Source organism: Falco peregrinus, chromosome 3 (genome assembly GCF_023634155.1).
Source record: "Falco peregrinus isolate bFalPer1 chromosome 3, bFalPer1.pri, whole genome shotgun sequence".
Lineage (NCBI taxonomy): Eukaryota > Metazoa > Chordata > Aves > Falconiformes > Falconidae > Falco > Falco peregrinus.
The window spans coordinates 94,790,016-94,817,743 of NC_073723.1; the positions used below are offsets into that span (position 1 = coordinate 94,790,016).

Below are 27,728 nucleotides of genomic sequence, written 5' to 3' on the forward strand. Positions count from 1 at the left end.
CGAGGATAATAACAGTTAGCTAGTTTTCTGGGTTTAACTGCTGTTTCCCAGGAATTGGCAACGAAAGATTTTGCCCTGAACCTTTGTCCCAAAGTCTATGGTTCTCTTCATAATGCTGACTTTATCTTGGCTCTAGTCTACCCGTAGTCTAACAAACATGTTCTCACATCAACCTGCATCCATTTTAACTTCTCATTCGGTGTGCTTTTGAAGAAAATAAAAAGTGTGACAAAGATGTTTCTTTGAGCTGGAGCAAAACCAACAGACCTAATGCACAACTCCAAAAGCATTTGCCATCAGTTGAATGCAGAGCAGCCGTGCCAGGCTGACTTACTAAAAAGGGGAGTAGCTAACAAATTAGCTGCTAATTTCATCTTTCAGTTCAGGAAGTCTGTTTTCACCATCCTGGCTCCAGTGGGGTGGCTGAGTAATATGTTTTGAATTTGTGAGTGGGGGTGTTTCTACAGTAGGGATGCTAATGTTTTTTTGTCTGGATTGGGTCACTCAGCAGCATTCCTGTTGTAGCTACCCTGGATTTGCTTGAGCTGTGTTACGGTATGTGGCATGTACCCTGTCTGACCACTGGAGAAAGTTTGGGTTTTAGTTAATAATAAACCCCAGATTCAATACTCATCAGCTCTGGCTAAGCTATAGTGTGTTTCTGATCTTTGCTTCAAGGTGAGCCAGTAATTATCTTGTGTTAATTTGCTGATTCAAAGAGCAGGCAGTCTGGAAAGCAGGCTTTGAAACAATCAAGTGCATCATGTAGAACTGTAGCACTCAGGGAGGTGCAGGGGGGAGCAAAAAAAGTAGTGGCTTGATAATTTCACAGAAATACCCAGGGGATTAAACACCATCTAAACTGTCAGCACAGCTGCAGGGATTTTCCTCACGGCACAGTGTGTTTGTTCTCTGCCCTGAGCCAACTTTTAACAGGGCTGCAGTATAACTGGAGCTGAACACTACTCCACAGGTCACAACGTATAGTAAAATGGAAGTTGTATAAGTAGGATGGAACCAGTGTGTGCAAACCATATATTTGTATATAAAAACGAGGGAGGCACTGGAATAATGCATTTTCATTTTCTTGGGATGTTCAGACTTCATAATGGCAGACTTTCTTGCTTACTTTCTGATGTTTTGCAAGTAATAGTACGTTAGGCCTTGGCCTGTCTGCACAGCCTGCAGTGATTGTCTTTAGGATGCAGAGCCCTGAAATACGGTTAGAAGAAGATGTACAAGAGAAGCAGTAGGGAGGAGTGGGAGAACCTAACTGTTGCAGTCGCGATCCTTTTAGAAGTGAAGTCACAAGTTTTGTTTACTTCAGGCAAAATGGGGAAATAGCTCTTCATTCGTGTCCACAGGTCACAGAAGTTAATAGAAAATTATTGTGGCCCTGTTTTTGAGAACACAGTGTTAGATTTTAGTAGGGCACTCTCTTGAATGGTTCCCCAAATCATGTGGGAGGGAATATTGCTTTACTGAGACTAAAAACCCCTCTCTCTAACACTGTGTCAGCATCTTCCCTCCTAATATGCCAGAGAAATTGTCACAGAGAGCTGGGTTAGTCATTCTACTTGGTGTTCTCCACAAATGCTTATGTCTGACAATCTGGAAATGGTTGCTTCTGAGTTGATGACTTCAGGGATGGTGATAGGGAAGAAGAATTGTCTGGAGAGGGAAAATGCACAGATACACTCATATTCATCAGTTCCCCCTCAGCTAAAGAGTTGCTGAGGGCAAGTTTTCTTTTTGCTTGTTTTCATGTTGTTACTAATGATACTTAAAATAGCCAGAAAAGAGGTTTAGTAGAAATGTCCTTGTGCCATAAATATCATACTTTCCTGTTGGCCATGCAGAGATGGTTTTTGTACTGCCTTGTTGCAAGAAGTGAGGTAACAGGTGGTGGATCTGTCTAGCTGGTGAAGATTTGCATCATTCTAGGGAAAACTCAGGTTTAATTTTCAGTGCCAGACCATTTTCCTTTTAATATATGGGCGTTGGTGCAGAAGCCGCGCCTGGGCTTCTTAAGTGAAGTGGTGAAAATACCCTTTATGTCATGCAGTAGCCATCCTTGCGGACAAGTCAGGCAAACGCCTTTGGTTCCTGCGAGAATGCCATTTCATCCTTGGCTGGAAGAGTGGCGGCTTTCCTGAGTGTCTCAAGGGCATACTTAAATGAGGCTGAGCTCCCCGGTCGGCTTCATTGTTTGTACTCGTGGTTTGACCATGGTTACTCCTGATTCTCACCTGGGTGGAGAATAACCGGGTTCATAATGTGTTCTTTTTGAGTCACGTACACTCCTGCATTGTCACCTCTTTCTATGATCTCATCAGATCTCGCAAGCTTCAGAAGGGTTGGGCCTGGCCGGTGAGCCTGGATGGGATGCTTCCAGGAGAAACACAGGATGCTAAGGGAAATGGTGCTGGTGATTCAGTAAATGCCGCTTTTCCTTCTGAGTCAGCCATGGAGCAGAACATACAGCCCCTAGAAAAGGGCACTGAGCTAGTGCCTTGCCATTGAGATGGGGTGAAAAACCTGAAGTCCTGGCAACTTGTGCTTATTCAAGTTTTTTTGGGAAGATTAGTGGCATTTGCCCACATATTCTGGCAGTGTTTCAGGAACTACTTTCTGCTCACCTAAATTCCTCCTGGCAGTTTGAGCTGGTCGCAATAATTGCCTTCACTTCCTGTCCTAAACTGCTATTGCTGAGTATCCGTGTGCTGTTAAAACAGCTGCTGTACTTCTCCGGTAGTTGAAATGGCCCCTATTTATAAATTCAGAAGTTTCTGAAACTTCCCTGCGAGTTCCATCAGGATGATAAATGTATACGTGCAAGTTGTTCTGTTAGCAGTGGCCTTTCTGTACTTAGGGGGGTTTATATTTTTTCCATCCCCAGCTGTAACAGCTTTTGAGTTCTTTTATATCAATATTCCTTCTGAGTTTTTTGCTTTGTTTTGTTCACAGGAAACAAAAGAAGAGAAGTCTTCCTATACCTGTCCTCTGTGTGAAAAGATTTGCACTACACAGCACCAGCTAACTATGCACATTCGTCAGGTACGCAGAATACTGGTTCTTAATTTCTTACTGTTACTCAGTGCCTGGTTTGCCAGGGTGCATCTTGCAGTGGTGAAAAACAATTCCATGTACAAACCCGAAATGCTTCCATTATAACTTTATTCAATTGTTTTGGTTTTATTTTACCCTTCCCCTTGTATTTTCCTTAAAAAAACCCCACCCACAAACCCAACCCTGAGGTGGGTAATTCTTCTCCTTTCCTACGGCAACATCACCCCCCCACACCCCTCCACCCCCCCACAGTGCCTCAAACAAGGATGTATGTCCTGTTCTGCATAAGCTTAAGGTATCACAAGGATCCGGAAAACCACTTCCATCGTGAGGCATAATGTTTTGTTACCCTGTTTGAGTACAGATTCTTCACTGGTCATGCAAATTAAGAAGCAGGAAGACACAATTTTTAAATCATCTCAGTGTAGAAGAGCCTCACAGTCCTTCACAGGGTATATTTTGGGAGGCAGAATTAAAAATAAACTTTTTAAATGGATTATGCAATTTTTTTGTCAGCTGCAGGCCTCTTCTTGCTCCTCTTGAAGTATGTGCATACTTCATAAGGTTTGGCCTTTTCTGTGTCAGAAGGTTCTGCTTTAGATGCTAAGGTTGTGGTTTACCACTGTGAGTCCACTAGATACTTAGTACGTCAGTTTTCCCTCCTGTACTGTAACTTAATTTTTTATATTTCTTTTTTACTCTCCTTGTGGGTTTTTCTTAATATGTGAAGAAATCTTCAAGTCTGAATGCAAGTAAGAAAGAGTGGCACATATAGTACAGTGGCTAATGCCCATATTTTGACCCTGTAATGCATTCTTATGGACATGCAAGTCTGCATGTGTACTTAAAATCAGTTTACATCTGTTTTTTTACTACACAGTCAGTTTAAAGAGGATTTGGTTTTAGGTGAATCTTCTGCCATGAAGTTGTAATTACATCCTCTTTCTGTTTTACCCCTTACTACTCGCCCAACCCCAAACCACTGCACAGCTTAAAGTATCTCAAGGTACTGTTTGTCTGATGGGTTGCTGCTGGGTCCCTTTCTGTCCTTTTCTGCTGCACACCCAGCAGAAATGCTGCATGTGACAGGCATTGCAGGCTGTATGAAAGCTACTTGTGCTGGTGCATTAAGGAGTTAAAAATGAAGGGGGGGTGGAGTTGAGCGGGGAGGGCTGGGGAGGAGAGGTATATACAGGGCACACCTTAATATAAGGTATTGTGCTGAGTGGCTCTTTAAAGCTACTTTTAAGATGTTTATAGCTAATATTTTACTGGCACTTCAGAAGGGGCATTCAATGAAAAAAAATCATTGCTTTCTCTAGCATAACACTGACACTGGAGGGACAGACCATTCCTGCAGCATCTGTGGAAAGTCTCTGAGCTCAGCGAGCTCCCTTGATCGCCACATGCTGGTGCACTCAGGTGAAAGGCCTTATAAATGTTCAGTATGTGGACAGTCCTTCACCACCAATGGAAACATGCACAGGTGAGTGCTGATCATGACCCAGGAGTTTGGAAAGGATTGCAGGATAGGGGGCTGTTTTATTTCCTTGGAAGGACTTGCAAACTGAATGAAGACACTTGGGTGGAAAATGTGGACTGTCTGATCTACAAGTGTGGCATCTCATGCATACACGCAACTACTAGGATGCTTAAGTTGTGGGAGGAAGTCAGAACTGAGAAAGGTCTTCTAGCTGTCTTTATGTGTTACCAAAATCTGTTACAGATATCCAGAAGTATTGATTTTGGGTTTTATTATTATTATTTTGACAAATGGGATGTTTTTTTCTCAGAGGACAAAAATACATAGCCAAGCTGTATAGTAGCTTCTAATTCTGTAGCTTCAGAGTTGTGGATCCAAGTGGTTGTATTGGAACATCTGTAGTGGTGTTGTATGTTATCTAGTCAGGTATCCAAGTGCCATTGTGAAGATGCTTCTTCAGAATAATTGATCTTGTTTTTAAATACATACATCAGTTCTTGCTTGTACTGTAGACAACTTACTTCACTATAGATCAGGGAAATCCTCTGTAACCCAAGTTGCCAAAAGTATTTAATGTAGTTTCCTTCATAGGGCTGTAGCAACATGTACAGCTGTCAGCTGGGGAAACAAAATGTTAAATCACATTTATTCATTTATTTGCATGGGTGTAACAACTCAGAGCTGATTAAGACTTTGTGAATTCCCACATAGCTTTAGTTCACATATCAAAGAGTTTACAACCTACAAAGAAACTGCAAGACAGGTGGGGGAAAGAAATCCAGCTTATAAGCAAAATGACAAGAGTGGTGGTTACAGGCTGGTTCTGTGTGGGAGGGAAGGGATCTTGTTTCCTTGATTGTTACCAGTCATTTTCCAAGCAGTGTGCTATAGATGGAATGAAAGGGGTGATTTTGGTGACGGTAGGAAAGATAACGTAATGCTGAACAAAGGAAGCAATAGCTGCTTGCAGCTTTACCTTTTCTGTATCATATTGTGCAGGTTAAACAGTTACGTGAAAGCAGGAAAAATAGGAGTGAAAGCAGTTTTCCAGTTCCATATGTATTTAACTTACACTTTAATGGGAATGGGGAGAGCTGGAGAGACACATAACATGAGAAGGGAAAGACAAAGATGTCCAGAGGAGATACTGGCCTTGGGCAGTGAATAAATCACACGTCTGACTCAGCTGACCAGAGGTGTTGCGAGCCACATGTTTGCCAGACTGGGTCATTACTGTGTCTGCCATGAGGAGGGCAGGGCAGCTGCTGAGTTGTAGCTGATGCCACTGTCAGCATGCAAGGCTGAATTCCAGGGCTGGGACTTTGGGGTGGTCCGGCACTTGTCTTCAGGTCCTCAGCCCGAGATGCTTGCTGAAGGACTGCTTGCGTGGTTTGTTTGGGTTTTTGCTCACTAGGCATCTCCTCATCCTCTCCCAGAAACAGGAAAGGGAAGCTTCCCCTGAGACTTCACTCCAGGCCTATCAGATGTTGATGTAGTCACCTTTGCTTATGCAAGTTTCCCTGTATAGCAACCCTTACCTTGCTTTAGTAGCAAATATGCCAGAATTGCCAGGCTCAGTGACTTGCCCCGAATAAGTATAGATCAGAACCTTCTGCTGAGAAGATTGTTTGGTTTTAAATTTTTCTCATAATGAGATGCTGCTTGAAGTTACCAGGATGGAGTGCTGTATTTACTGACTTCTCGAAAAAGGACCAAAGTTCATGCAAGGAAAATCTTATTAAAAATTCTTCCCATCTAATAGGTTCCTGTCTGCTCTGTAAAGCTTCTTGTGTAAGGCCCGCACCACGGCAGCTTGGTGCGACATTGCAGAAACCTGTCACTGAGCTTGGTGGCACTGCAGCCAATGACCCCAGACCCGTGACAGGCAAGATCCTGAGCTCACTGAAACAGGCTAGTTTTGCTAAAGGAGGGTTGTGGTTGGCAGGACTGTGCCGCTGATTTTTTGCACCACATAACCTTTTCTTGTTGTGAATAGTGAATCCTGTTGCTGAAGTAGAAAGCGTAAATGTACAAGTAGGTAGATGAGGATAAATGCAAAGTGAAATGAAATGTGTTATCTGGTTCTATGACACACTCACAAGGAAGATGTTAATTTTGACCACCGGGTACCTCCTTCCGAAACTGGTATTTCTAGTCTAAGATGGTATGAAGTAAATTCTTTCATAGGCATCTCAAACTTAGCTGTAGCATCAGGTGCAATGGCCTGCCAGTACTGTGGCTGAGTGCCTCTCACATCACATTCAAAACTGCTTCTGCCTTAGGATCCCAGAGCAAGGACCTGCTTGCCAGGTCCTGCCTTGTATGCAGCTCCCCCAGGCCTTGCTTGTGGTGGTGCTGTGTCTGTCCCTCCATACCAGCCGGATGGTAATACAAGTCCCTCTTTCTCTGTTTTTGCACATGGTTCTTTTATTGTTTGCTATTTTTTTGTGTCACTATCTAAGTAGTGACAGATACATGCACAACCCAGCAAAGAATAAGATTTCTAACGTGCCCCTGGTAGCCAGCATGGTGGTATCCCTGGAGCATTGCACAGAATGTGGAGTCAGAGAAGTTGTAGGCTGAGCAGAAAGTTGTGGGTATGCTGCTAAAGAATCAATGTAGCTTGTGCAGGTCCTGCAGGAGCTTCTCAAGTATTACTGCATTTACACCAAATATGCTCAGTGCATGGGAGAGGAGCGAGGGAGAAGTTAGTGTGCCAGTGTTTGAGTGGGGGTAAAAACGTATAAGCACACACTATGTACATCCTTACTTCTTTTTCTCCTCCTCTGTCTTGTTCTGGCTTTTACTTAATTGTCTATAGTGTTTTTTTCAATCCAAGACCTTTTAGGGGAAAAAGTCCAATAAAGTGGTTTTGTCCAGGGAATTACTGTGCCACAGGAGTACTTACTGCTGTTCGTCACAGGATGAAGTTTCTGATCCGTTTTTCCACTTCGTAGCAGCCAGGTTATTAGACAGTCAGCTGAGCAGAGGAGGGAAGGAGACAAATTTTGGTTGCTTTTTTTATTAGGAAGTATCAGTGTTGTTACACTCTCGGGTACCCATCATCTCCATAAAAAGTAGTTTTTCTCTGCTGTCACTTTATCAAGGGAGAAAACTGCGCGGAGCTCTTTCCTGTTGCTCTTTTGCAACAGACTTTTTGTGGAGTGAGAATGCCATTTTCTGCCCATCTCTTCTCTGAATTAGTTTAGCTGTGCTGGGGTGTTGTGTATACTCTACCTGTGAAATTGATGCTGCCCTCCCTGACTCCTGCAATACATGCAACACTTAATTTGTAAATGAGTCATAGCCTCTCACATAAAGTCCAATTTCTTTTTTGTTGTGCTCCTTGGCTACTTGTCAGCAAGTCAAGTTGAATGGGCACAGCAAACAGGGCTGGAGGGGGAAGGTTCTCTTGTGCAGCACTATTCAGAAAAAGGTTAAAACCTGCATCCTTTTCTGACCAGGGTGACTCTTGACCAGGATTTTTAACAGGGAACCATGAGCCCGGGGCATCCCAGAAAACCCTCTTACAGCTGCCAAACTGCTCAGTTTGGGGGCCTGAGCCTCCTGTGGGGACAGTCACAGAGGTCAAAGGTCCCTGGAAAATGCTTAGCTGTCCTGAGCAAAAAGCTCATTTGCTCATTCTTCTGAATGTGCTGTCAAGCTAACTGCCTCTTTAGCAGTGCTAGTCCTACTGTTTGGGGAGGGTTGTTGCAATCTGGTACGGTAACTGGGAGATCTGTCAGTGTCTGGTATCAGGAACAGGAATTGCTCTGGGGGAGGAGAGTTGGAGATGATGCCGAGTTTTTTACAGACATTTATTTTTTACTAGTACTGGAAAAAGCAAGTCTTGAAAATAACAAGCCTTCTAGCATCAGGGACTGATTTGGCAGTTTGGTGGGGTTGTTTTCTTGGGGCTTTTTAGGAACTTGGAGGAAGGAGTTAGTCCATAGTAATTTTGAGTTCAAAGTTCCTGTAACTGGAATGCCACTGTGATGATCAGTACATAAAAGAATCTGCATTTTAGGATATGCTAATCTTCACACATCTGCACTAGAGACACAGACACTGTGGCTTTCTCTCGGTCACAGTAAATGGAAGTTGAATATTCTCAGATCTCCAGCAGGAGCATAAACTATGTGGAAGGAGGATGTGCATAAAGTTTTCTGTAGCTCTGAAAGAGCTGGAGATTTCCAGCGTAGTGTCTCAAATCAATAGATTGAAATCTCTAAAGGCTTTCCATCTGTACTGTCCTGGTAGCCCCCCTAGGGAGGTTCTCTACAAGTAGTGCCAACTGTGAGGGGAGCCCTTTTGGATCTAGACTCCACCAAACAGGAGGTCACGAGCCTCTCACTCCATCTCTACCACTGCATCTCCCCAAAATGCAGAGAATTTAGGCTACCACTGCAGGTTTTAGTGGTGGTGGTGGTTTGTAAGTGTTAGCAAGGGACCCAGAGGTAGAGAAAAGACTTTGCTTGGCTTGCTGTGTTGCATTCCAGTAGAATGTGCATCAGGCTTCAAGGGGAAGGGTGATGCCTCCACTTACTCCAAAAGGGTTTCCTTTGAGGGTAGGAGACTTTGCTAGCAGCTCCTTTTCTATTTCTGTGACTGGGATGGTCTGTGCCTATCACTTTAAAATCACATTTTCCTCCCTGCCAAAGATATGCTCTCCATGCAACTTGAAAATGTTAATAGGATACAAATGCCAGGAGGGAGGTGAGAAATGACCTTCTTGCCAGTTTCCAGTGGGTAGCTATTAAAGGCTCTGTGGCAAGTCTGAAAAGAGTAAAGGAATAATATATGTACTTCAGCCACAGCTTCCCCAGTTTAGTAAATGAAGCTGCTGTGTCCACGGCTGGGGTTCACCAGGCTGTCCATATAAGTGCGGTAATGCAAACTAGCTGAAGTGTTTCACATGAAACCAAAATGTCATGGGTATCTACTTTCTCTTGTTCCATCCCTTACCCCATACGTAGCAAAATTTTTCATAATGGCTTTTTATTTACATTCTGCTTAGGTACTTGTAGGCTATTTATGGACCATCTCAGGAACAGGTCTCAAAGTTTGGGGGATATTTTTTTTTTTTTTTTTTGGCACATGCAAAACACCACATGCAACAGCCACATGCAGAAGTCTTTGAAACTCAGATTGGAAGATCTGGATCACAGAAGCTATGCTTTGAAGCATGCTTAAAAAGGGTCCTATCAAAGAAGGTATTTCTTCTTTTAATTAAGAAGGCACTTTCATTTGCAATCTTATTTTCAGTGCTAGATAATTTTCCTAAACTTCTCTTTTCAATGTGCTATTGAGAGACAAACAGCTGGTTTTGTTATCAAGATATGGTACCATTCTGATGTTCAAATTAAGTCTTTTTTTAAACAACACTATGTGTGTATAGGTTGCTGAGTGAGTTTTTTGAGAAAGACAGAAAATGCACATGCTGGAGGGTAATCTGTAAATTTTGATGTTTTAACTGGCCTTCTTCTCTGACAAATGAAGAGTATAAGCTTCTAGAAGATTGCAATGTACTGGATGGAAGATGAGCGTTGGATCCTGATAAAGGCATAGGGGTTGAAGTGCGTCACTTCAATGATTTCCCCGCTGTCTTTAACATGGGTCTGTGTTTCATGGGCAGGCATGCATACAGGTTACCTGTGACTTTTGCAAATCCCCAGCAGGCACATGTCCTCAAGATCTGGCTGGATCCATCCTCTCCCTGCATTCCACCTGTGAATTGCTTCTGTGTTATTTATGGCATTGGCCTGCTTCCAGTGCGTTGTGTGTGCTTTGTAGGGTGCAGTGCAGTAACAATGCCCAGCCTCTTAAGTACAAATAGGATCTCTGCAGTCTAGCACGTGCAGTTTGGTATTGGCTTAAGATGGGAGGTTTTGGAGGCAGAGCATAGCCAAATGTGGTGATGAGGGTTTTTTTTCCAGAAGAGTAGAGGAACTGCCTTATTACAGCATGTTTGGATTTCTGGTGGTTTGAAAAGATGGCCAAGTGGAAATTTGGTGTTAAACGTTGGGTAGCTTTGAAAAAATGAACATACAAGGGTCTTGAAGCTAAAAACAAATGGCCAAGGAACTCGCCACGCTGGAAGTGATTGACACTTCATGCCTGTGAAAAGGCCCTCTCTTATTGTCTTACACAATAGAAATGTCTCTTCGGTTATCTCCTAAGGAGCTTTTATGTCAGTGTCGTAATTGGTAGGCAGTGCTCTTAAATATGAAGAAGCAGGCTGTGTTACAGGCTTTCAAATCCATTCCTTACACATGGGGCATGATTTAACCACCGTCAGCATGCCAGTGAAATGCCAGTGCTTCAGCAAATGCCAGTGCCCCAGTTCTTGAACAGGGATAGCAAACTTAAAGGACTAATTACTGCTTCCAGTAATTGATGACTGTAGTTGTAGGGGACAGGCGAGATGTGATAACGGTTTTGGTTTTAATTGCAATTGAAAATGTTTCTTACATTTTTGCTAATACATTTTGTAAATAAGGATGGGGAAACAGGTGGAGGGAAGGTTTTTTTGGTCTCTCTCATGTCGGCAGATATATCCAGTAAATGTTTGGTATTGTGCTGTGGTCCCCGTGTTTTGAAGAAGAAAAGGTCAGGCTTTTTCAACAATAGTGTAGTACTAAGAGACTTGTTTCTCTGTGTCTTTGATGAGAATTGGAAGACTACAGTATTTTTCCATGGTCCCAGGCAGAAACTTTTGTCTGTCTCACTGTTTCGGAGTAGATTGGTCATCTTTTGTAAAGACTTTATATGAAGTTTTATTTAATTCATGTGACACATAAAGAGTGTGCTCCAAAACCCCCTCCACAGATATCTTCAGCAGTAAGAGGCTCTGAAGGAGTTCTTGTGCCACTGTACCTCTGTGAGCCATCAGAGCCAAAAGGAGATGCCCTGATTTCAGCTGCGTTACATGCTGCCTGTAGCCTTGGACAGTATCCCCCTTCAGTTATCATTAAAGAACAGCAAAGGAAGTTAACACAAAAACATGAATGCTGAGATCTGATTAGAATCAAGCGAAGCAAGGAAGTGCAGAGTTAAGATTTATACGCAGACCTTAATTAGCCCCATTGTTCTTGAGAACCGAAGCGTACACAATGAAGAACATTATACTTGCATCTCCAGAGCTCTTCAGTACCTTAACATAAGAAAGACTTCAGTGTGCTTTTCAGTCGTAGATTTTGTGTGGTTTGCCTTTAAGTAATAGCTTGTCTGATCTTGTGCGTTGTAAGGTTCTGGATTTTTATGTTTTGGTTTTCTGCAGGCCAAAAAAGGGGACATGCTGCTCTCAGTAAGTTTAAGTTTCTGGTGCGGCTTGTGCCAAAGGGAAGGTGGTCTGACATAGCAAAGTAATACCACCCTCCTCATGGGCAATAACATAAATCTCCGTATAACAGAGCGTATTGAGCGTAGCTTAGTGCTGCTTTGTTACCCATGTCACAGTTCAAATACGCACAAGCCACTTGACAGATTAGATTCTATTTGCAAAGCACATGGCAGCACAAGACCTTGATCTTTCCACATAAGTACCCTTTCAGGAACATCACCTCCTCTGAAGGTGTAGTATTCTCAGGGATGTTACTTCCCCTTCTCACCTTGAAGGGTTACAAAATAAATACAAGCCTTAACTTAGCAAGCACTAGAAAATCCAGGCGATCTTTGCAAGGTGTTGCGGTGCTTTTAGTTCTTTGCCATAATCCTGACATTAACACGATTCTTGCAGAGACCTTAGCTTTCAAGGTTAACGAGTAACGTGTTGTTTTGTTGGCATTTCAGTTCGTGGTTTGTCTTCTAGCTTGTACTTCGGTTGGGTGATTCTGTGTAGAAAATGCTGGTGGTGAGAAAGTTTGCTGGGAGAGTTTGTATGTTAAGGTAATCTTTGCTCAGCCAGTTGTGCGTGCGCATCAGAAATACTTGCATCGCTTCTCTAATGAGTGTGTGTTCACTCTGTTCCTCGTGTTGTCTGGAAAGATTCCTGGGCCAAGTGCCGATGAGAATGAGGAAAAAGTCTATCTCAAACTGCATTTGTGGTTGCTGTCATTCCACCTTTAATGTATGTCTTCCAGCTTTACCTTTTCTCCCCCCAGTATCTAACCTGCTCAACCTGTTCTAGTTCAGCATGCTGGAACCAGCAAACTGCAGAATGTGCCCCCTCTCAGGGTCAGCAGGTTTTTTTTCCTCTTTCTTTTCTCCCCCCCACTTTTAAAAATAGGCTGTGTGTTAACAGTAGATTGGTCATTTAGGGAAACTTCTCTAGCTGAAAAAAAAAAAAAAGGAAAAAAAAAAAAGAAAAGAAAGAAATGGTGAGGGGAATCTTGGCATTTGGGCTTAGCCAGGGCCTTTCACTCAGATTTTTGAGCCATGATGCTCACCTGCATGAGGCACACAGCTTAGGCAAAGACATGGTCTATAAAGTACTAGTGCTATTGTACAACTGGTAAATATCACGCAATACGCAAATACTGCTTTCTGTTTCTTGAGGTCACCTGTAGGTATGCTGAGTTCTTCAGGCTGCTTGGTTAGATGAGGTTTTCTAAACACTCTCCATGATTTTTTTGGTTTTACCCTCAGTCAGCTCTCCAGCACTTCATGTGGAAAGATCTCTTAAGACAGAGGAAGTGTACAGGTTCTCTGCAGCTCATTTTTGACATCAAGCCACCTCCATGTGTCATCTATCTTGACAGTTTCAAACTGAGGGTAAAGAGAGTAAGGCAATCCATATTGCTCATGGACTGCACCAAAATTAATTTCACTGTGAGGACGAAAGTTCCCAAACTCCTTGCAGCACAAGTCATGCCGGCATTTCTGTTTCCAGCTACTATGCCTGACTAGAGACATGTAACAAGACATGAAGCCTTTTTCTAGTGCTTCTCTGCTTGGCGGGGGAATGCTGTGAGGTCACTGCTGGTGAGGAAGGAGGACCACATGTTCAGGAACAGGAGAGGAAATGGGCTGAGCACGTGAAACCTCTTTTGCTAGGATGCCGTCCGCACCACTGGGAAAAGTTTGCACAACTTGTGTGTGTGCAGTGATAACCTCTTACTTCCTTGCCCCTGGAGTTACTTGGTGACTGCTGATAGCGGGGTGATGTGGAGACCCTGCCATAATGAAGATGTGCTTCTCTTCTCTAGCGCACCTTCCTTGCATGGGTGTGTGCCAGGGGGAGGCATTCGGATCCCATCTGCGCAGTGTCCCCAGCATTGCTGGGGCCATCTATTTTTTCCTCCTTGAGCTGTGTGACGCAGCAAGTTGTTCTGTGTTGTGTGCCATCAGGATTGCTCAACAGTGGAGCGTGAGGGGGAAGCAACTGGATGAGGGCTTTGCCTGGTTCTGGGAAGTAGCTGGGGTTTATGCTTGCTTGGTAAAGGGGTGCAGGACATACCTAGGACTTCTTCAGCTGTGTTTGCTCTTAAGGATAAAACTTTTCCCCCTTCTGACATCCTTTAATTTTCTCTCTCTCTTACCCGCCTCCTTTTTTCCCTGATGCTAAAATTTAAAACTGCTTTCAGTGTCCTTACCATCTAATAATACTTATTTTCTTTAAACATGAAGCTTCTTGGAAAATCAGCAGAGGTAATTGACTAAGATTATATACTGTGATAACTGAAGGCTGTGCCTGAAAACCACAAATTTCCAAAAAGAAGAAAGAAAACAGCAGTTCAGAATGTCCCAGGCCAGGTTTTTGGTACACTTTTAAAAATCTTATTCCTGCTTAATTTTATTCTTGTGAATAAACTCTTGTCTCCAAGCTTAAGGAAGTATAGGGGCCTCAGAAGAATCTAGTTTAATACTGTCCCTTATGAAAGAGTTTCTTAGGGTTTGAAAGTCTCCTTGCAGTATTTGGCATTGTTAATTTAGTTTGCTTGGTATTTAATGTGGACTGTGGGCAGACAGTTTGGTGAAGTGATATTGGGAAGCTCAGACTGCATTTCCCTCCTCTTTTGCCCTCCCTTATGCAAGGGTTGATGCAAACTGCAAATTAATGCTTTCTTTTGCTATCCTTTGGGAAGTTTTGCTTCAGAGGGACGGTTTGAATCACTTCCCTGTCACAGCATCATCAGGCAAATATTTGTCTCCCTTTTTTCTTTGAGGTGTTCTGACAACACTGCTGGTAGGGAACAGGAGTAACTTTGAGCCAGGCTGGGAACGCAGTTGTATCAATCTCAGCCTGTTAGAACTTGCTGTTTCTGCGTAGCAAGTAGTTGCTTAAATGTGAATACAGCATAATTATTCAGAAGTGATACCCCCTGTCTCTTTGGATTTGTAGATCAGTATCTTTCCTCTCAGTCATGCTTACAACTTGCCTTTATTCACAGCAAAGCAGAATTTTACTCTAAGATAAAAATACAAAATACTTTGTGTGCAGGTGTGTGTATTGTGTATCCTTGGGTATCACGTATTGGCAGCTGCGTGGCACTGGTTAACTTTGCAGACTGTCCTGGTAGCACTGAAAAATGATTTCTGATCTGAATCTGTCATGTGAACGTAATTACAGGTGGCTTTTGCAGCCTTAGTGCACCCAGCTAGTCTTGGTGGATCTAAATAATAATGCTTATGTCATTGTAATGATGCTGTATGCCGCCCTGCTGTAAGGCTATTTTTGCTTTGCTGGGAGAACCTTATTGGATGGGGAGGTAGACAGTGTGGCAGCCCACACTGAACTTGGGGGGATGCTTGGGGGGTGCTTGGCCCATCTGTGTGGCACCTTGGGCTGCAGCAATTCCCGGGGAGATGCCAAGGGGGCTGCTACACCCATATGCCACTGCATGCTGCTATGTGGGAGGCTTGCTAGGGCCATGTTAGCCCTGATAGACAGAGCTAATAAGTGCTGGGGCCTCTGTAAGGATAATGAGCTGTGCTGCTGCACCGGCAGGATTGTGGTGCCTGGGTGCCGTGGGGAGCGCTAACTGGGGGATCTCTGCTGTGCCAGATTACAGACGTGTGGCTAAAGTGAGTCGGTGCTTCCCGATCTGATCCTTCCTGGGACCCGTTCACCCCACCCTGCTCTTTCACTGCATGCATTGCAAGGGCTTTCTTACTAGCATAGCCATGGAGATTTCTTGCTGTTCAGCTTCATTGTGCTTATCCTGTGCTAGTGTTCAACGCTGGTTGCCACTGGAGTATTTGGTGGTACTTGAAATTTGTTTTGAGATTGCTCCGCAGTTGTAAGAGGGTGTTTCCCAAATGGTTGGGGGTTTGGTATTCGAACATCTCTTGACTTGCTGTGAAGTGTGCATGTATGTCTGAGGGCTTTTTGGGTCATTTTTTGGGTATTTTTGAGGATACAAATAGCAGACAAGCCAAGAAGAGAAGACGAACAGAAACTTGTCCAAGTACAGACCATGTCTGATTTGCAAAATTACCAGGATCTTTCTGGTTCCTGTGATTACAGCTGGCAAGGGCTCAGTGGATTGCTTTCTTAAGTGGGTGATGTTGGTAATTAGCACTGGAAATACATTGTCAATACAGATTCTCTGCATGTTTTAACAAACAAACAACGGACTAAACTCTTTAACCCAAAGGTATAACATTACTGCACTTTTGACTTAAGTTCCAGTCACATTCACGAGACTCTTTAAGGAGGGGGTTAGCAGCAGTATGTTAAATGGTTGCTCCTAAAAATGCTGCTGCTTCACTTTCTGTTGGTTTGGGATCTGCTTCCCGTGCATGTCAAATATCAGAAGCTTAGGAGTTCCCTGTACTTTTCTATGTTTCTTACATTTCTAGACAGTTTGGGCTGAAGTAACATTCATTAAGCAGAATGAAACAAACACTGTGACGAAGATGAAGTGACATACGAATCTCTAGAAAAAGATGTTATCAGTGTAATTTTGGAGGCTGTCTTCTCTTACTCTGTGAGCCACTTTTCATTCTGTGGGGCCTGAAAAGCATCGTGGTCCAAATTTCAACCTGTCTTGGATGCCTCCTGCACTCTTGTCAGTTCTGATATGGTGGCATGAAGTTAAAGCTTAGACAAACCAGACTATTAAAAAAAAAAAAAGGAAAAAAAAAAGTTTGGTCATGTTCTGAATGATAGACAGGCTTTTTCTTTGCTGTAAATTACTGAAAACATGGCAGGTTTTTTTATTCTTTGGAGATTATTTACTGTTATTTGCAGGTAGCAATGAAAGTGAAAGATCTCAGGGAAGAAAACAGTGTAAGTAGTAAAGCAATTGTATCAGCTAAATTGTATTTACAGCATCTGACCAGCTCAGTCCTTCCCAGACTAACTTGTTGAGTATCTCTTTATGTTGGAGGGGGGAAGAAAAAGTATATATTAAATAAGGTGAAGGATGGAAAGCACTGATTTTTATTCTTAGTCTCTGAATGGTTGGATGTGTGGCTCTGTTGTCTTTAAATAAGCATCAGATGTATAAGGATTATCCCCTTGATTTTGATATCAAACTGCTCAGCAGTCATGAGGGAGATGAGGAACAGCCATGTGCAATACAGTAGAGTGTAGGGTACATCTAGTGGTAAAGCAGAGAAACTTAGAATAATATGTGGGATATGAAGCCAGAACCTGAACTTGATGCTGTCAGATGATCTCTCTGGACTGATAATGCCTGGATTCATTGGCCTCCCCACTGCATTTCCACAGGCATGGAGACGTGAGGGAGGAGGAGGGTGTTTATACATGCACTGGATCCTATGCTCAAGAATTAATCTTGATTTAGGTGCTGGGACTTTCCCAACCAGGCCTCAGTGAAATTGCTTGCTGCTCCCCCTCTGGACATGCTGCTCCTTCTAATCAGACCTACCTGGCATAAACCTCTCTTGACTGAAAGCCAGCAAGGCTTGTGCTGCCTTAGTTATAAGGGAGAGGCTTAACCCTGGACCCTGCTCAGAGGCTGCAAGATACACCCTTTTGTTCCACACCTTCCTTTTTCCTGGGCTTCTGAGCCTGGCAAGCCCTTTCTCTTAGGGATGCGGAGCACAGCAGCAGCTGTGGAAATCTGAGGTGCAGCTATGGTGTGGTTTTTGCTCTCCAGAGTTAAGAGGTGAGGGGTTCCCACGCACGCTGAGGGATGCTTCCTCTCCGAGAGCCAAAGTGGCGCTGATCAGGTTATCTGCATGCAAAGCAGGAGCTCCGGGTTTTGTTCGTAATTCAGTGGGACCTGGAGCTGGGAGCAGCTGCGTCTTGCAGTTGCCTCTTTCAGGATGCTTTGACTCCTCGTTCTAGCCTTGAGCCAGCCAGTCAAAACCTGCCCACATTCTGGGTTTGGCATTGAAACTGTATGCTGCCCTGTTTCAAGACCTCCAGAAAGCTTATATGATCATCATGCAAATCCCCTTGGCATTAAGAAAATACAGCAGCCCTTTTTGGAGATGCAGTAAAGACTGGGATGTGACCAGCAGGAGCTGCATGTCACTTCAGTAGGACACATGCTGTTCCCGCCCCCCCCCCCCCCCCCCATGAGTAACCTCCCTGTGGCAACGATCCAACACCATCCATGGGGAGAAAAAGGAGTAAGGCACTTGAGTTCTGCATTTGTTTATTATTACAAAAGTGTCTTCTTCAATGTAAAGTAGCAAAGTATTCACTTGCTACTGTTTTGGTGCAATAGTCACCCTTCTGAAATCACACTCAGAGTTACAGTGCGGGGCTGAAAATTTTCTGCCCATTTGTTCTAAAAAATAATTTTAAAAAAATCTAAAAAAAGGAAAGAAGCTGGGGTAATTCTTGGCGGTTTCATCTTAGTCATCCTGTTCACGTGACCATTAGAGGGGAGAGGAAAGTGGTGGCAGAAGAGGGGGGAGCGGAAGGTGATTCTCACGGGAAGGATGGAATGAAAGGCAGTCAAGCACTTGAAAAATGTGATTTTGTCAGGAGGGCTGACTGGCACACAGTCGTAGCACAGTTGGATCCTCTTGGCTCACCTGTGAAATTCCTTGTGTGAGGGGGAGGGAAGAGATTAGGAGGAGAGTTTTTTCACATACAGCTGTGCTGAGAAAGGCAGTGTGTAGCAAGTTACCTGTGCTTTCTTTTTGCATAGCAGTTCTTCAGCATTAAAGAGTTTAGTTCAGAGGTGGATCAGACATTGTTTGGAAGAGACTTAATTTCCTCTTTCCATTTTGGGATTATTCTTTGGAAATTCTTCTGGCTCTGTCTGGTCTCATTTTAGAGTTCCACCACTTTGAGAGGTTAATCAAGGCTAGCTAGCAGTTAGTGCAAGGGAGTCCTCCCTAATATTAAGCTCAAACTTATCTCCTTCTTTTCATTCTGTGTATCATGGTTACATTTTAGTGTTCCACCCACAGTACTGGCCAAGTGTATGTGTACTTGTATGCGTGCTGGGGAGACTTAATAACCACTATATGAAGTGCAGGTTTCAGGGCTCTGTACCTTCCTGAACTTGTCTGCAGTTGTTGTGGTGCTCTGTAGGATGGCTCAGAGCCACAATATTCCATTGATCTAAATTAGAAGAAAAAGCCAAGTTTCATCTGCTGTGGCTCTGGCTCTCTTCTGAACTGCAGTAGTGGTCTCTTCAGAGCTGCTGGCACATGTTACTGTAACTTGCATCTGTGGCTGAGTGTGAGCATTTCTGTGCATGTTCTTATTTTGCCCTTCTTTTTTTGCACTACATTCTCACTTAAAGTGTTGAGCGTTTATCTTTATTTTTTTGGAACTGACGGATGTCATATCATTTTTCTTTATCATTGCAAGATGCTGAAAGCCAGGCTGACTTACAAGCCTGGCTTTCATATTCAAAGTATGCCAGTGTTGTCAGGCCAAAAATGTTGTTATAGTCACAATGGGAAAATAACTTCTAAGCACAGCTTTGTTCCTGTTCTCCTTGTATCTTGGCAGGCTAAACAGTGAGGTCGAGCATTTTCAGCATTACATGTGAGATCTAATCAAGGCAAACTCTTCTAAAGAAGGATAAGGCAACACAAATACTGCCTGCCCCCTGCTCCCCCCCCCCCCGCCAGTTATAGTTAGAATTTTTTTTAAAGTAAGAGAAACCTTGGTGAAGGGAGTGTTTAACTTTAGAAGTAAGGTTGTGGATGTGGATGTGTGGATGTGACTTGGCATCTGTTGCAGTTCAACCCAAGCTGGGTGATAAATGTTTTCTCGAGGCAGAATGACATCCACGTTGCAAAGTAAAAGAGGGAGATGAAGATCGTGTCTATCCTTTGTACTGCTCGACTTTATCTTCCCGCTTATCTTGGGCTGTAGCTCTAGTAATCTTTTTCCTCTCCACCCTTGACATGATGTAGTGAAACTTGCTTAACCTGCCAAAGGAACAAACCTGCTGGCTGTAACGTGGACAGGTTGGGACTCTCCTTGAGAACTCTGGAACCTGCTGCTTTGGTTTCGGATTTTTCTTTTTTCCTTAATGATCGCATGCAGAGAGCTATCACGGCGGCTGTGATATTTGACCTACACAGTAGAAGTCAAAGGTGCAGTTAGGGTGTCTTCCTGTTTATAGCTCAATAGCTCGGGTTGCTTCCTTTCAAATATGCAAAGCTAACACATGAAGGGATTACCACATTCCTTGCTGTGGGTATGGATTCAGCTCTCATTTTTAGGGCATGGCATAACCATGCACATTGCAGGAAGGAGAACTGCAACTGCAGGCAGCCAGTGACTTTGACACCAGATGTAGCAAAGCCCCATCACTGTGGTGCTGCACCCACGTTAGCAAGCCCTGCCTAATTAGCATGTGTTATATTGCAAACACGGCTGGACTGCTTTTGGGACTTGCAGGAGCCAGTGTGTTTGCATGCATTAGGTCATGCCAGGGAGAGGTGCCAGGCTGGATGGGCACTGACCTGGAGGTCTCAGTTTCTCCTGTTGGTACATTGTGGACGTGCAGTCGCACCCCTCTCAGGTAGGAGCAGCTCCATCAAAACAGACAAGAGTTCAACAGGTGGGCAAAGAGCAGGAGGAAAGAACTTAGCCCTAAGGAAGCTGTTTTGCATAGGTAGCTACTAAACAGGAGTTCTGCATACTTGCTACTGGCAGAAAAGAGACTGTAAAAGAAAATAGGAACAAAAAGTCCCACGCTTAATGCGTAGCAGATTTTTTTTGATGTTTGTTTGTTTTCTGGGTGAATATGATTTAGCTTGACTGCTTTTCCTTTCTAGCTATCTGAAAAGTAACTGGCCAAGTAATACTAGCTAAGCATCAACCGAGCTGCCAGAAGGTTAAGCGTGCAGTCTGTGTGTGTGTCTGGGGTGGGGGAACAGACAGGCACATGCAAAAGCCTCTGTCATGCTTTCAAGAGCTCATCAAAACTGGAAAGTAGTTTTTACCAAAAAAGAAAAGGGGGGGGGCGGGCAACCAACAAACCACCTTCCAGGTTGTGCTTTGCCAGTGCAATTGAATACTATGTTTTGTTGTTCCCAGTTGCTTTTTGAGTTTTACCTTCAGCTATTGCTGACAGAAACCCTTTGAGGAAGTACCTGGTTTCTTCTCCCTTATCCTTGTGTGCATACAGACAACTGCTCCTCACGCTGTTTATTTCTCACTTGTAGGAAGCTCTAGCTAGCATGAGGAGTTAAATCAGTGCCACAGGGAAAGAAAAAAAACCTAAATAAAACGAGGCAGTACAGTACCTGCAGATGCCTTTCTTGCAGGTTTTGTGAGGCCAGATAGCACCGGATTCATGCAGATAAATCGGTTACCAGTGGTGCCTGTGGTGGCAGTAGCAGAGGGCTGAGGCAGGGCAGTGCACTGCACTCCAAGGCTACGTCAGTGCTCCAGGTTCTCCCCGGGTGCTGTCGAGCCTGGAGAGAGCCAAACCCTCAGACCTTCAGCCTTCCTTCTGCTCAGCAGGGAAAGAGGTGAGACAAATTCAGCAGCATTTCCGTGATGCTGTGCCTGACCTGCTGGGCGCATCTGCACACAGGTGCTCTCTCCTGCTTGAACCTCCCACAGTGTGACTGACAGGTGTCACCAGTGTCTTTCCGCCATTTGTGTGACCACTGAGGGTTCCTGGGGGGTCTGGGGAAGGCCATGTTCTTCCTCGTGTGGACCTGGTCCTCTGAGCAGCCCCAGCCTTGCCAAGTGTCGAAAGCAGGCAGTAGCTGAACAGCCATTTTGATCTTGCAGTGGTTCTGGTACGTGTCGTGTTTCTGGCTTGAGGCTGTTCCTGCATAACACCCTCAGAAGCCTGGCTGTAGTTTGAGATGGTAATTTAGATGCCTTTTTTAAAAAAAAAAAAAAAAAACAAACCCAAAGAAAAGGTTGAGAGTTTGTGAAAGGAAACATTAAAAAAAGCATTGTGTGAGGGGGACAGTCCTTCCAGCAGCTCCAGCCATCTGCCCGTGGGTCAGTTTGGTCCAGTGTGTTATCTTAAAGAATCATGCCCTTGGCATCCAAAACTAAAACGGATTTTATGTCATAACACCCAAGCGGTTATGAGGACATATGAGACTTGTCTAGGTTACAACATTCTCTCATGTTTGAACATGATAGTGCACAGTCAAGTTAAATGACACGGTCCTGAGCCGAGTTGTGGGTGTGACTTCTGAAGGATGTGCCCAAATGCCATTGACATTGTCTCCCTCATGCTGCTTTGAAGTCAGTCCTAGGGACAAAGAGCAACTCTCTCCTGTGCTCCCATTTCTAGCAATTAGAAGCAAAAATTTCTGTTGCATGAAGGAGCAGAAGTTTGATTTTTTTTTTTCTCAAAAGCACTATAAATTTGAAGTAAGGCTAAAGGCCCTACATTAAAAAGGAAATACTACAATTTGAGCTTGTGAGTACTCAAAAAAGAATCACAGGAGCAATACCTTTCATGTGACTGAAGGGAACTAGGTGACGGTGTCTTCCTCGGGTTGCAAATATGGAAAACCAAGAGGCAAGCAGGTCAGGTCTACAGATACTCATGAGATTGCTTCCTGAGCCATTTTGTCCCTCTCCCCTTTTCAGTGTCTTTGTGACAAGGAATAGTTGTTTTCCTGGAGAAGCAGGTTTGTGATCATGCTGTGGCAATACAGTTTTGCAAGCCATACCTGCTGTAGCATAATGGTGTGACCAGGTGTATCTTGACTTCAGTGTTGCAGGTGGAATTCAATATTGGGGTGCACCAGTGTGCTAAGGATGAGAAGGAAACATGTATTTTAGAAGTGTTGCTGTGACATTGGCGTATGCAGATCCATCTGGGGTGTTGTCCAAACTGTAAAAGGAGAACCAGCTGAAGGTGGGGCACTTCTTTTGCACTGAGAGAAGTGGATGCAAAGCTGTGGGCTTTTAGTTACTTGCCCATCACAAGACTGGGAGGCCAGGCATGTAGGTTACGGTGCAGTATTAGGCAGAAGCAGGGCTTCTTGGATGATAAGGGGCAGCCATGGTGCGCATGGTGCTAGATGGTAGCGGGGCAAGTGCCGTGCTGTGGGTTGGGGCACGGGGGAGAGCTACTGGGCTCTCTGCTGCAGCCCTGCATGGTCCTGGGTGCCACCAAGGGCCGGTGCTGGATTGTGCCCTAGCTGTTTTTTAAAAGTTCAGTCTGGTTTATGTGATCTCTGCCGGTGTCCTTTAAGAAGTGCTGTTGGTGTTAAAATTTACATGGACTTTCCACCCCGATTTGCCTGCTGACAGTGTCTTCTTCCCCCCCCCTGCTCAGGCACATGAAGATTCATGAGAAGGATCCGAACAGCACAGCAAGCACAACTCCCCCGTCGCCGCTGAAGCGCAGGCGATTATCTTCGAAACGGAAGTTTAGTCATGATGTTGAGATGGACAGAGAGGAGAGGACACCTGCAAAAAAGGTTCTTTATGGAGCATGAAGCAAAAGACATTCCTCGCTACCTCCTAATATGTCAGCTGTTGAGTTCATGCAGTTAGAACAGAAATACTAAAATCTGGTCTTTTTACAGCCCTGTATATATTTTAAGATGCCGTGCTTGTCCTGTGTAGCCAGCACTGTTGTCTGAGATTTAAAAAGAATGTCTAATTTCAGAGATTGAAAGAATTAAATTGTCTCAATTCTTTATTGTTCAGATTTTTGGGTTTACTTATGATTTATGTGAGATAATTGATGTTGGATGACAAGAGGATGAACTTTTTTTTTTTACCTCCTATTTAATTCATAGTAGTCTTGCAGGATAGTGATTTGAACTTGCAAAAAAGCAGTGTTTACTTCAAAAGCAGCAACAGCTTAGGTCTGGTTTTGTCTTGACCCAAAGGGGGAAAAAAAAATCTGCAGTACATTTCCCTTTCACAGTAGCACAATTTTGCATTATTGGAGTTGCAAGAGCAACAAGAAAATATTTATTTGAAGGCTAGACATTTCCATTAGGGTTTTTTTTATGAAATATTTTAGTGCATTTCAATCATTTGTACAAAATGTGTCGTGGCTGCCAAAATTAATTCGACCCTTTCCACTTACTATCTCTAAATGGCAAGCTAGTAGCAGTTCCATTTAGCACAGTATCCCTTGTTGTGTGCATGCTTTTCTCCCTGTAATCAGAGGAGGGCTATAGAAAACATGCAGAAGTTCGCTGCTTTTCCCTGGACCACTTGAGTTAGCAGTTGGCAGTATCTCAGCAGCATAAATAATTTAAGCTGACAGCTCGCCTGGCTTTCTGAAGGGGGAGGAATGCTAGTTCAGTGTTATATAAACATATGGGTTTATAAGTTGTTCAAATTGCAGTTTCTCATTTATCCGTGACTTAGCTGCACACTTTATCTTCTCCTGAGCCTCCTCTTTGGTTGTGCATGTCCTCACACACACACAGAGGCCCGGTCGCTTACCCTCTCTCTGTTGCCGAAATGAGTAATTTCTGGTTGCCTGCAGCAAAGTTATGGATGAAGCCCGCTACTTCATTTTTAGGAGGAAGACTTTGAATGGATTGCATGTTTGGTTTATGGCTTGAAATTTGGTCTAGTGAGGTTTTTTCCCTCTCTCTGAAGGTTGTCGAGGATGGTCACTCCGGTGAAGGGGATAAGAAGGCTGAGGAGGAAGTTTATCATTGTCCAGTGTGTTGCAAAGCTTTTTTTTGCAAGTATGGGCTGGAGTCCCACATGGACACACATCCAGATAATTCGCTGAGGTAAGAAATAGTCCCGAGAGTGTTTCTGGTCACCAGATGGCCTAAGGGAGCTGGCTTGGGAAGGGGCAGGAGCCTTTCAGCCCCCTGCACGGGGAGCTGCCCCTCCTTGTGATTTTGAACAGGTTTTTAAATGTTTCTGCTTCATCTTGTGTTACCAGGGTGCTGTAGGGCTTAATTTTGTCATTTTTTGAAAATACAGGAAATCTTGCCAGTTAATGGCTGGGAATGTTTTTAGAAGAAATTAAGGCATCCCTGCCTCCCCTCTGAACCCATTGCTGTTGTTAAATAAAATTGTAAAATGCCAACACTGCAACACTTTAACAAGTTAAACAAAAGATGCTTAAAACTTGAAGCAAAACTTAATAAAAGTATTCAGGTACCAACCTCTGGGATTATTCTGACTGGGGAAAAGGCAGCAGCTGGATAGAAAGTCTTTGTTGGCTGTCATGAGAGTGAGTGAAGATAGATGAGTTTCTGGTTCCAGACTTGGAATAAAACATGTTATGTTTTTTCTGCATGTTAAGGTTGGGGAATGATGAAGATTTTGGCTTAAATCAGCTTCTCTTAACAAGGAAAAATTAGTTATAAATTGTTTGGGAAGGTGCTTGGGTGTTTTGTTTTGATTCATGTAATTGCCCCTGGGACTACTGGTATTTTATTCCCTGGTTTTTTTTACCATAAAAAAACCATAGAACCAGATACATGAAGATATAAAAGAGCTATTCCAAGTCTAGTTTATACATGTAGAAAGGCTGCTATTTTAGAAAAGGAGATTGTCCATTTGCAGATGTGTGTCAGTGTTTTAAGCTTATTGTGGGACATTGGACTCTAATGATCTTTTTGCAGGGGTGCAGAATTCAGCATCTTTAAGTGTCAACACTCTCTCCTGAATATAGTTTCTTAATAGAATGGCATGGAGCAGAGCCATCCCATTCTATTAAACATGATTAATTTTATTAAATTTTCCAAATTTTTTAATTAAAAAACTTTGGTAAATAGGTGTAAAACTATTCTAAAAGGCGTTCTAAGTGCTGTAATTACTGGGGAAACGAGTTGGAAAGGTCTTTCTTAAACTTGGTCCAGCAAATAGTAGTTAATTAAATGGAGTTTGCAGTTTCTGAAGTAGATGAAGTAAATTTTTATTGTAGAGCAAAATTGAAACAGTTGTTCTCTGGTAAGAGCTCTGCAACCCCCACAAAAGGGAGTCTGAGGTAATTTTGCCATACACTTTATATGCTTTAGAGAAAGCAGCTGTCATACTAGGCTTATCCTGGCATTAGCCTCATTTTCAAGCTTCTGTGAAGATATGACCTCTTTGCAAAGTTATATGCCATGGACCTGAGTGGAGAGCTGGATTCTCTTGCTGTGAGTGATGTATAAAAGATAACAGAATAGGTAACTCTTCTAGCTTGGCAGCTTTGCAGTCTGCTGCAGAAAGACACAGTGGCTGTGCAAACATGCTATTCCTCTTGCGACTCTTTCTCTAGGATTAGGAGACTTGCTTTTGGATAATATTCCTCTGAAATGGATTTTGCTACCCTTGATGATGTTGAGCAACAAAGACTAAAATGTGTCCCTAAATCAAAGCCACAATTGTCAGGCTCTGTGGGCATGAGTTAAGGGTGGTGCTGGGATGTTGGTCTTCATGGACTAGTCTAGAAGATGGTAAGGGGGTTTTGTCAAATGCTTTAGTAATTTAAGACAGTGGAGATAGGACAGAACAAGGAAGGTGTGGTTCTCCCTGGTCAGCTAACATATTCAAATGCAACTTGCCCTGCCTATCTGGTTTAAAACACACCTTTTGTCCTGGTCTAGACAATCAAATGACACTGTCTCTGCTTGGCCCAATCTAACAGAAAATCCTCTGGGAAGCAGAGCAGGCTGGGCTGCAGTTGAGGTAGACTCTCTCATCCCAAAGGAAATAGGTTAAAATCCTTGGCAGGCAGGGGCTGTAATCCCCTGGTTCCCAGGGTTCTGCAAGACTGTTCATAGGATTCAACAAGATACACTGAATGTGGCACGACATTCTCAGCTCTGAGTTCGTGTGGCTAAAGTGATTCCTCTTGGTGAGTCTTAAGGGTGATTTTTGAGTGAAAGAGGTGAAGAAAAGGCAGTATTATGCTAGAGTATCAGAGCAGGAGGTACATGTGTATGGGTGTGCTCGCAGTGGGGTAGTAAACTACAAAATGTTAGAAGGACTCATCAAATCTTGGTGTTTCCTTATTGTAAAGACGAGGAGGAAGAACTCTCCTTGAAGTTCAAACAAGCAAAAAAGCGTAGCAGCTGTGTTTTGAGTGAAGGGTAGGGAGCAGAACACCCTCAGTCTCTTCTTATTGCCAGTATTGTAGAAGCAGAGTCACTTGATCGGGAGTTCTGTAAGGCAGGTACCAGATGCGCATCTGAGCCAGATGCTCCGGGTCTGGCAGTCAGTTTGAAGCTATCTAGGTAGCCCAGCACAGACTGTTTCGTTGTGACCAAAAATAAGTGATGCTCAATCTGCCTAGCTGTGCCTTTCTTTGTAAACCACAGGGCAAACATCTGACTCCCTTTTGCTCCACCAGTAGTTGGCATAAAAACATTTGTAGCCATCGGCTCTGGAGCAGCACACCAGTGTGCATTGCCTTGATGGTGGTACCAACATCCTTTCAGGAATGCATCCCTTGCAGTAGCAAAGTGCCCGGGTGGGCAGGAGCTTCTGCCTGGCTTCCTTGTGGTCCTTTAATCCTGCAATTGTAGTGCTGTTGTGTAAATACAGCCTGTTGCCCCCAGAGCTGTCTGAGTCTGTCTGTTCTGGCCCCCCTCTGCTAAGCAGCAGAAAAGGTAAGGCTGTCTGGCAGCCCCCGGATCAGCAAGTGAGCAGCTAATTTACAGGGTGGGCCATTACCCTTCCAGATACTGTCAAATGAACAACTTTAAATCACAGGGTTAGCTGTTCAAAGTCAGCTGAAAAGACACCCCGCATTGTCTTCCCCAGTACTGCTTTTTCATGTAAAGCCTCAAGCGGGGAGCACCTCTTTGTTTACTTGCAGCAGAATAAACAATACTTAATCCACTGATTGTGTGAGAGGGGCTCCCGCGTGGGAGAGTATCTCTTGATTATGTAAAATTCTAAATCGTGCATCTTTGTCTCCTAATTACGGTAAGAACTGCCCTGCTC

General features: G+C 43.7%; 1 protein-coding gene across 8 annotated transcripts in view; it reads left to right on the forward strand.

Annotated features, from left to right (window-relative positions):
• RREB1 (ras responsive element binding protein 1) overlaps nt 1–27,728 on the forward strand; it is a 125,856-nt gene that overhangs the window by 60,306 nt on the left and 37,822 nt on the right. For all 8 annotated transcript variants that reach the window (XM_055798794.1, XM_027789023.2, XM_005239063.4 and 5 more), the window contains 4 exons: nt 2,968–3,057; nt 4,392–4,555; nt 23,143–23,287; nt 24,432–24,571. In XM_055798794.1, the coding sequence (XP_055654769.1) occupies nt 2,968–3,057; nt 4,392–4,555; nt 23,143–23,287; nt 24,432–24,571 (539 nt within the window). The remainder of the gene's footprint in view (nt 1–2,967; nt 3,058–4,391; nt 4,556–23,142; nt 23,288–24,431; nt 24,572–27,728) is intronic.